A 9,467-nucleotide genomic window follows, 5' to 3' on the forward strand; every position below is an offset into this window, starting at 1 on the left:
GTAAATAACATTGGCTCTTTTGCCTTTTAATGTTCTGCTTTTTAAAGCATGACCCCAGAACACAACATATATGACAGACAAAGCAACAAAAGTCTAGGGGAATTTTTTAAATTGAAGGAATACATTTGTTTTTTTTTACTGGTTGATCACTCTTTGACATACAGCACTCTCTGTATGGCCCTTTTGTTACCTGTGAATGCCCTTTAGCAGGTGTTTATGCGCGCTAGAAAGCAGAGCTGCACCCCCCCAACATGCCTGAGGACATAAAGAGGGAATAACTGGTTAAATGTTCCTACACTGATGAAAGAATGAAGAGAGAATAAGTGAAGGAGCTGACATCCACATGCAGCCACAGACTGTGCAGCTCACAAATGTCTGCGATCTTGTCAACAGGATCAAAGGCTCCAAACACTGTGGTTCCTGCGGTGGCGTTCACCAAGAGGGGGACTGCGCCCTGAACAAGTATTTATAAACACAGTACTATAAATGCACAGGACATTGATTTAAAATTATAGACTTGGCTGTTAAAAAAAAGGTAACTGACTCACTTCACTACGCGCCAACTGTATTTTCTCTTCCAGAGCCAAAGGAATCATCTTCCCTCTTGGAAAAAAAGCTAGTTAATTAGAGACAAAAGGAAAGCTCCATGCACACAAATGAGAGGACATACATTATTACTACTACTATTACTATTACTGCTGGGAAAAAAAGTTCTGCAGTAGCAAGACAGAAATAGTATTGAACTGACAGATGTTGCTTTACTAAAAGTAATGACGGAAAGAAGGCTGTTGGACTATGCCCAGTACAGTTGCAGACATAATGGCATTGCACAACCAAACAAGAGGAGAGTGGACCAAATTAATTTGTTTAATAAAGTAAAAATTTTGAATTCAATGTTTTCTGTCATTATTCCTAATTATAATTTTCATTTAATTGTGTTGTGTGGTTTCAACTCAACCACAAGAAGCCAAATCTAATGAAATTGTGTGCCAGATCCAAGTCTGGGCAAATGTAGATGGTTGTGTCAGGAAGGGATCTGATATAAAGCTAAAGACAAATAAATTATGTGTAACAGAAAGAACTTCTTTACTGCATCAGTTGTGGTGTGGGTCAACAATAACCACCAAAAATATTCCCAGACACCAAGGCCTAATGGGCCCCATATGGTTTAAAAGTGGACAGAAAATCTGCGTCCCATTTGGGTTTGTCCACAGTTTCCGTGGTGGCCCAGCAAGTGTTTGCCCACATTGGCTTAAGTAGGCACTCAGTCGGTAGGCTCGCTACTGTAGGCAGTCCTCCGGTGAACAGCGTAGCCTCCTCTACTGTCCAGGGGCCAGTATAGGTACCACATGTGCTCGCCCCAGCCTGATTTCTCTCCATTAAAATACGATTCCTATCCTGTGATGATTCCCCTCGATGGGATTATTTTGTTATCAAGGTTTTTGCGGTTGATTGCAAATATTGCGCCCCCTTCTGTGAGTCTTGGCGTACTTGTTCGGACCTCCTCAGTTCTTCACTCAGGAAGACTCTGTGCTTCGTTATGGCGCATGGGTGTCATATCCCATGTCACATGATGGTGGTCTAATGGTCCCGACTAATCACAATCTTACATGTCATCAAGTCGCAAGCCCCCAAACTGATCTTGCAAGCCGAGCACATATGGTACCTGCACCGGCAGAGCTAGCAGGGTTGCCTTGCAGGCTGCTGGTCCCTGGGCACTAGAGCCAATGTGGGTAAACACAGGTGGAGCCACCACGGTAACTGTGGACAAACCCTTTGGGGCCCACATATTCTGCCCACTTTTAAACCATATAAGGGCCCCTTGCCCTGGCTGGCTGGGTTTTAGAGTGGTGGTTGAAGTCCTGCTTCCTACAAGTCCTAATTCCCAAAGTCATGACCAAAGAATTTACATCTACAAGTTCCCCAAGGAACAGTGATGATATTGTTAAAAAAAAAAAAAGATGCCGAGATTGAAGCTACCAGGAAAGAGGTCTGGAGGAAAACCAAAGAGGAGGTTTATGGTTGAAGTGGTTTGGCATCTTAAAAGAGCCCAGCCACCGTTGGAGACTGTGTCTAAAGCAATTAACACCTATTAGACTCGGGGGCTATAAAAGACTGGCATTTAGTAGAGACTGGCCACTAATGGAAGACATACAGTTCATGATTTGTTAATGATGATGTTGACAATGGATCAAAAATTGGAGGGGGCATAGATTTTTCTGAGGGAGGGGGCTCTGGCCCCCGCCCCGTTGCTCTGCCCACTTTCTCGTCCATTCTCAACTATACAGAAAATCTGGAAAAGGTTTTTTTTGTCTAAAAAGAGAAAGTTTGTGGAAGAAGATTGACAGTCGAATAGAAGGATAGTTAAACTCTTAAAGTTGAAGAAGGTTAAAAAAAACATTGAGAACTGAAGGAAGTATGAAGAATACTTTAAATAAAGCATATGTGAAACATTTCGGTCCATAGACATCAACAGCAAATGCAGTAAAAAGCTAGAGAAACTTACTTCTCACAGAAGATTTTTGAGTTGTTAGAGAAAGGTTACCTGTTATCACATGGAACCACATAAACATTTTTGGTGCCAAATCCCAGCAAACCAGCAGCTTTGGAAATTGAATAATGTCCCTGAAAGAGATGACACATTTTAACAAGCCATGAAGCTTGAATGACTTCTCCTTTCGCTGAGATACATTTAGAAAAGACTGAGATATTGAGCACCTCGGGAAAGACTTTAAAGTCCCTCAGCAATCATCCCGTGTTCTGTTGTAAAAGCAGTTTTCTTGTGTTATTTTTGGGGACCTAATTTCTGCAGGCCAGTAGTCTATTAGAAAATTGCACACGCACTCCTGCTAATTTACAGTTTTTGACAACTCCAAACTAGTGTTACCAGAGCAACAAAAAATGGCGAGCAATATTGGAGTACCTAGCCACACAGTTTTTAAGCCAGATATCATCTCAGATAAGGAAAATGAGGGCGTTAATGGATCTATTTGACTGCAAGAGGATATGAAGCAGGGAGTTTGTGGCCAGCCGACGACCTTTTTCCAACAGATGTTGCTCCTGATTCACCACAATTTGAATAATGTAATACTCAAAGACACAGTTTTAATCTTGATTTTCTTTTTCAAATTTTAATGTAATTTTCTTTTTTTTCTTAATTTTCTTCAATCATCCAAAAAATGCCAAAAGAACGTGTTAAAAACACCAAAACACAATTTTTATTTATCAATCCCTGAGTCATCTTTATGATATTTTTGGGGGATTCAAAAGCCCTCCGTAAAATTCAGAACATAAAGACAGGTTTTAAATGGTAATACTTTAACACTTTTTACTTAGCTCATTAAAAAAATCTCCAGGCTCCAAGTAACTGGAGATTTGGGAGAAATGATGGGACAGAATAACATACAAATGTCTGGTGGCGGATGGGGGTGAACCTGGGGCTCTGGGATTCACTTCTGAACCCTCTGGAGGTGTCGTGGGCCTATCAGCGAAACACCTAAGAAGGAGGGCGCCCACTTGAAAACCCAAAGGATGTCATCATTCATTCACCTGCCACAGTGTCTCATTGGTGCCATTTATTGAGGGATGATAAGATCTTATCCTACACAACAGATCAGCAGCATCTTTAGGCACAATCTAGCAGCACAGAGTCTGCAAAATCACTTTAGATTATGCAGAAGAAACTTGAACATGACAATGAGTTAAGTGTTCATCTGAAATATGTGAAAATCTTTCCCATTTTTAACAAGACTGCTCTTAACATTTGGAACTGGGAGGGCAGGTCTGGGTGGTTCACTGTTCTGTCTGCAGTCCAGTCCAAACATTTTTGTTTCTTCATTAATGAAAACTGGACAGAACAGACAGACTGCTGAGCAGCTCAAGTCCAAAGAATGAAACAATATTCATTTTCCACAGATTCTTAGACTCTAAAGACAATTGGACACTGAAGAATTTCCCTCTTTTCTCCTTGCGTTTGTTTTGGCTCTGTTCCATGTCCCCTTCTCTAATTGGTGAGTTGGAGCGTCTGGAATCCACACCTTTTGGAAAAGGTACTATGACGATTGTATCCTTTAGTTTGGTTTGTTTTCTGTTGTGTTTTCTGTGTGCTTGTCATCTTCTTTTTTCATGTTTTTTATGCCCTTGTCAGTCAAACCAGGTTGAAGACGCTTGACCATCCACAGCTTAATTGAAGGTAATTATATTCTGTGTATTCAAGTGCCGCTGCTGTATAGTGCATAATATTTATTACCTATACATCCATATTTACTAGAATTGTTTATCTGCACTGTGCAAACTTAAAGTGCCTAAAAATCATCACTACACACTGTTAAGCATTAGCTAAGCATCAGCTGAGCATGAGTTAACACCTAATTAATCATTTATAAGGTATTACTCCTTCTTGCATTAACAAGTAGCTTATATGTGTGACCTTAACATGTTATTCTTGATTTATAATGATGACTATAATGTGTTTATTAATTACATGCAAGATTTTATTCATTAACAATTGAAAATTTTAAATTAAGTATTAAACCAGTTATTTAGAGGTGTTTCTTTAAGACGTAAGCTCTTTTACAAAGTGTTACCCTGGATTGTACACTGCACATCAATTAGAGCTACATGATCTATAGTTTTTAATATTGCTTTGAATACACGATTTGCACAAATGGAATATAATTATTCTTTTTTACTCTTTTTTGCCTTTTTCTGATTATGAGCAAATAATTAATTAATTCTTTTATTCATTCATGCTGAATCCCAATCTTCTGTTCACAATGAATGCTATGAAGAGTTGATAAAGACACTCACCTCCTGTGATGTAAACATGACCAGTCGTGGGGCATCATAGAGCCCAACCTCTTTAATGTTTGGACAGAGTCGATACCTGGCTAAATTCACAGCGTACATGTTGGACATTGAGCCACCTGGAAGAAATATTGTGCCCAACAATTAATTTGCAGGTTGAAATTGGTTTCTTTGAGCAGGTTTTCATACAAGTTTTCCACTGATCTACCTGGATTAAAGATGCCATCTCCTCCCTCATCCCAGCCGATCAACTCCATCATCTTTTTCAAAACAGCATCCTCCATCAAGGTAAAGACTGGGGCCACCTCATATGTGTACCTGATCCAAATCAAACGCCACAAGAATCTCCTGGATCAAACACTTTTGCACTATAAATAACTACAATAAAATGTTATCACCTACAGACTGGTTTTCACTGCTTCGATGATAAAGCTTGCCACCATGGAGTAAGGCTCCATCCCTGCAAACAGCTGGTTAAAAAAACGAGGATGACCTGCAAAAATGAAGAATCAGCTCAGTACAATAAAATCGACAGTCGATGTCCTTTCAGTGCCCTCCCCGCCAATTTTAACCGCACCATAGACACGTGGGGCCGCTGGTGGGAGGGTGACGGGGCATCTCTGTGAGCAATCAGGAGATGTCCTGTTAAGGCCTTCTCACCAATTTTAACTGCACCCCTTAGTACACACACCTCTAACACCTCAAATATACACTCTAACAAACAAACATGCATCACACAAGGATCGTGGGACCTTCGACCTTCTGTCCCCCACCTTCTGCAGTAGCTGGGAACAGTTTCAGCAGACACTGAAAGGGATTTAGCAGGTTGAAAAAATTGATGGATTTCTTTAAACAAAAAATTAGACTTTTGAATCAACTCAGCCTAAATTATGGGGGACCCTTGCCAGGGGGGAGCGGGGGTCCTTGGCCTGGTGCTCTTGTCTCTTGGGTGCCGGTCTCCTGGGCCCAGCAGCCTCCTCTTCACATGGGGAGTGGGATCCCCGAGATTTAAGACTTAGAGCAGGGAATCAAGCTACGTCGGAGCCTGAGGGTGTCCAGGTCTCGGTGGTGCGGGTTTTGGTCCTTGCTCTCGAGAACTGGACCTCTCCAAAAACTCCACCAGTGGGTGAGCCTGGTCAGGGTTGTTTACATCACCCCTCACGGACCCCCACTTTTCTGGGGGTGACCCTCTCCTGGGCAGGGGTGGGAGGCCCTGCTTGTGACAGTGAAATCTGTCCAACACATAAGCTCGTATCTGAAAGCTCAGCTGTTGTACAGGACAAGTTAGAAAAGAAATAAAATGAATACGTAAATTAAATACCTCCTACAGCCGGTTGGTTGGTGAGATAAAAGCTCTTTTTTGGATGCAGAATAATTTTTCCATTGTTTTTAGTAGTTATAGTTATATTACAACTGGATACAGATTTAATCTCTAAAGAATGCATTGTAAAAGATATTTAAGGCTGAATTAATTCAAAAGTCTTTTTTTTTTTTGTTTAAAGAAATCCATCCATTTTTTCAACCTGCTAAATCCCTTTCAGGGTCTGCTGAAACCGTTCCCAGCTACTGTTTTGTAAGGCTGGACTGGTGACCTGGACAGTTCACCAATCAATTGTGGAGCTACAGTACATTCAGTGTTCCCCCGCTTAGTTGCTTTTCATTATTTGCGGTTTCATATATTCATAAAAAAAAAAATTTCAGTCATGTGACTCTTCCAGTTTGTCACAAAAACTCCAACAATTAAAGACACTTGTATGCAATGTTTGCATCTGAAGGAGGAGAAAAAACTATTCATGCTGAGGAATACTCCAATGTTCTTTGATGTGTTTAACAAAGCATGATCAGAAGTGTTTTTGATGAGCATGGAACAGACATTCTTTGGCCAAGGGGGTGAGACAATTTGCAGATGTTTCTGGTCCCCAACCCCCGCGAAAAAGGGAGGAATACTGTACATTTGTTGATTATGTGTCTTGTAAGAGAACTTTAGGGCATTTTTCATATGTCAAAACTCCACGCAGAAATAAGACATCTCAAGGGGGAGCAATGTATTATTTCTTAAGTCTTAGCTGTTGTTTAAAGTCAGATATGTCAATGTTTCAGCATGGCAGATAGGCTACAGCAGGGATAGGCAGCTTTAATGATGGGGAGGGCCACGATTTTTCTTCATCACTACCAGAGGGCCACATAGGACTGCACACTTAAATAAATGAGATAAGAAAAAGAGTTACATTTTAAATAAGACCAAAATCACAAAGAAACAGCATAAGAACATAAGAACATGCGCTTTAAACATAATAATGATCATCATTTCACTCAGTCATCTGACGTGTGCATGATGGAGGATTGATAAAACACAAAGTATCTTAATTTACTGTCATGTCAGAAGTGGTTAAAAACGGGTTTATTTTACTTTAACTATTTTAGCTAACTATTTTATAAGATCATCTCAATAAAATAAAAAGAAAAACGTCAATACATGAACAAAATATAACCAACAAATCAATTATTGATACTCAATAGGAAACAAATCCGAATTCTTTGAAGCTCCATGTAAAACCTTCAAGTGAAACATTTTAACACAAAAACATTTTTTACAAAACAGATGAACTCAAACTCCTGACTACAACTGAGTGCCCCTGCCCCTGTACGCGCCACGAAACTCTCCTTTTCTCCCCTCTCCCCCCACTCCCGCCCTGCTCTCTGCGCACTGCTCCTCTTCTTTTTTTCATGGAAGTATTCACATGAATCGTGTTCAAAACTTCTCTAGAATGTTCATCTGAATGGATGATGTTATTTGATTTATGACCGTTCTAAAAATTAGATTCGTTCATGACACGGTGTGGAATCACCTGTTTTTCCGTCTGTCCCCCCCCCGCTCCTATCCCATCCATTTGCAGAGAAAGGCTCCACCTGCAAGTTTTCTCGTGTTACACGCCGCTAATCTAGAGAACCAGGTTGATTTTCAAAATAAAAGATTTCTGGGCCTCGGTTGCCTATACCTGGGCTACAGCCTCCTCTGCAAACGTAAACTTCCTGTCTATGTAGGTTTAGAAGGCATCGTCATCCACAAAATAGACCAATCAGAAGAAATCCAGTGCACCCCTCTGTCTCTGCCCCTAAATGTCAAAAGTCATTTTTCACTCTCACGCAGAAAGTTTCTGTGCAAGCAGAGCCAGAAGCCCCCGCGAGCTCACCTGACTAAAATGTTGCACACATGGTCTGAATTCTCCATGACTAATGTTTAATATGTGCGTGGAGATGTATTTCCGCGTTTTGACATATAAAAAAACGCCATAGACCTTCAGCTCCCGAACATGAAGTCTTACTGGTCTTGACGCTGTATCTGATGGCATTTTTGCACCGCTGCAGAATTTTGGAGTCAGATTCCCCTCCATCTTTCAGTTCCAAGTCCAGCAGCTCTTTCAGCTGTTCAGGGGACTGCCACTCACATACCTGTTACAGCAGGAGAAAACAGTCAGGTAGAATCAAAATGTTGCTTCACAGTAAACTTAAAGGTTTACCTTTTCTTTAACGTCAGTGGCCTTTTTTACTGCTTCATCAATAATCACTTCCATGGCTTCGTGGATGAAACGCTCAGCTGATTCCTCCAGAGGAAGACCATCTGTGACAGCTTGACAGAATTTGCTGAGATTCCTCAAGTCCGTCTCAGGGCTCTGACCTTCACAAGGAAAGAGGGAAGGTAAGGCCATTAGGTTCAGGTCTTTGGTACTGTCATGATTGTGCTCTAGCACCATCCAGTTTGGGACCTCTTATGCATTCTGCATTTGAAAAGTCATTGGTTTCAGAGTGAATTATGTTTCAGCCCATACCTCAATGTGTTATTGCTTAATTGTAACATATACTCTTACTAGCTTTTTAAACAATGCTATTTACTGCCTTTTTATAAAGAAATGCAATTAATATTCGAGAATTGAGTTCAGCCTTTAGGCCTGGCCCTCCAGAATATTTTCCCTTTCTCATGTGGCCCCATGGAGAAAATATTTGCCCACCCCTGATGTACAGTGTCCTTGGGTGTCATGAAAGGCGCTTCAAATAAAATGTATTATTATTATTATTATCTGGAGAACTGTGAGCATTTTCCTTCATTAAAGGGATCCGTGTCACTGCTCATTCTGACTTTATCAAAAAGTTGATTGGAAACTTTAAGACTTACTTTGATGGCTTTACTTTGGGAGACCAGCTCTTGATCTTTGTTAAAAATCTCTTCTTAGTGAAGAATGATGTCATTTATTTACACATTGTTACGGATGGACGAGTTCAGGCTGATGTAGAGTTAAGAGAACAATGTGAATCCTCTGATCCTGATAGGTTTTGTGCTAAAATAGAAGTTTCCTTCTCTCATCAAAGTGACATTGTACACATTAACAATGTTTGGTTCTACCTCCAGTTGTGAACCAGCCTTCTGTATTAACATCATTAAGAACAAGTATCACTCCCAGCTCACCAGTGAACACGTGCACGTATCCCTCAATGGTTTTGACTCCTTTCCTTCCCAGATTTAAGATCTTGCTCCCAGTGCTCATGCACATTGCTCACACTGAGATGAGTCTATTTGTTCTGCCCCCAGTAAAAGGATTTAAGTTTAAAAAGAAGAAAAAGGTTCTCATTTATGTTATTAAGAAATATTTCATAATTTGTTT

At 40.5% G+C, this 9,467-nt stretch overlaps 1 protein-coding gene across 4 annotated transcripts in view; it reads right to left on the minus strand.

Annotated features, from left to right (window-relative positions):
- LOC112139486 (acidic amino acid decarboxylase GADL1) overlaps positions 1–9,467 on the minus strand; it is a 37,194-nt gene that overhangs the window by 11,552 nt on the left and 16,175 nt on the right. For 3 of the 4 annotated variants that reach the window (XM_024262309.2, XM_024262305.2, XM_024262308.2), the window contains exons 2-10: positions 8,328–8,485; positions 8,133–8,259; positions 5,209–5,299; positions 5,015–5,124; positions 4,810–4,925; positions 2,546–2,625; positions 549–603; positions 338–454; positions 191–255 (exon numbers count right to left, since the gene is read on the minus strand). In XM_024262309.2, coding sequence (XP_024118077.1) covers positions 191–255; positions 338–454; positions 549–603; positions 2,546–2,625; positions 4,810–4,925; positions 5,015–5,124; positions 5,209–5,299; positions 8,133–8,259; positions 8,328–8,485 — 919 coding nt within the window. The remainder of the gene's footprint in view (positions 1–190; positions 256–337; positions 455–548; positions 604–2,545; positions 2,626–4,809; positions 4,926–5,014; positions 5,125–5,208; positions 5,300–8,132; positions 8,260–8,327; positions 8,486–9,467) is intronic. The other variant, XM_024262307.2, reaches the window with a different exon arrangement.

The sequence above is a fragment of the Oryzias melastigma genome, unplaced genomic scaffold (assembly GCF_002922805.2).
Source record: "Oryzias melastigma strain HK-1 unplaced genomic scaffold, ASM292280v2 sc00247, whole genome shotgun sequence".
NCBI lineage: Eukaryota > Metazoa > Chordata > Actinopteri > Beloniformes > Adrianichthyidae > Oryzias > Oryzias melastigma.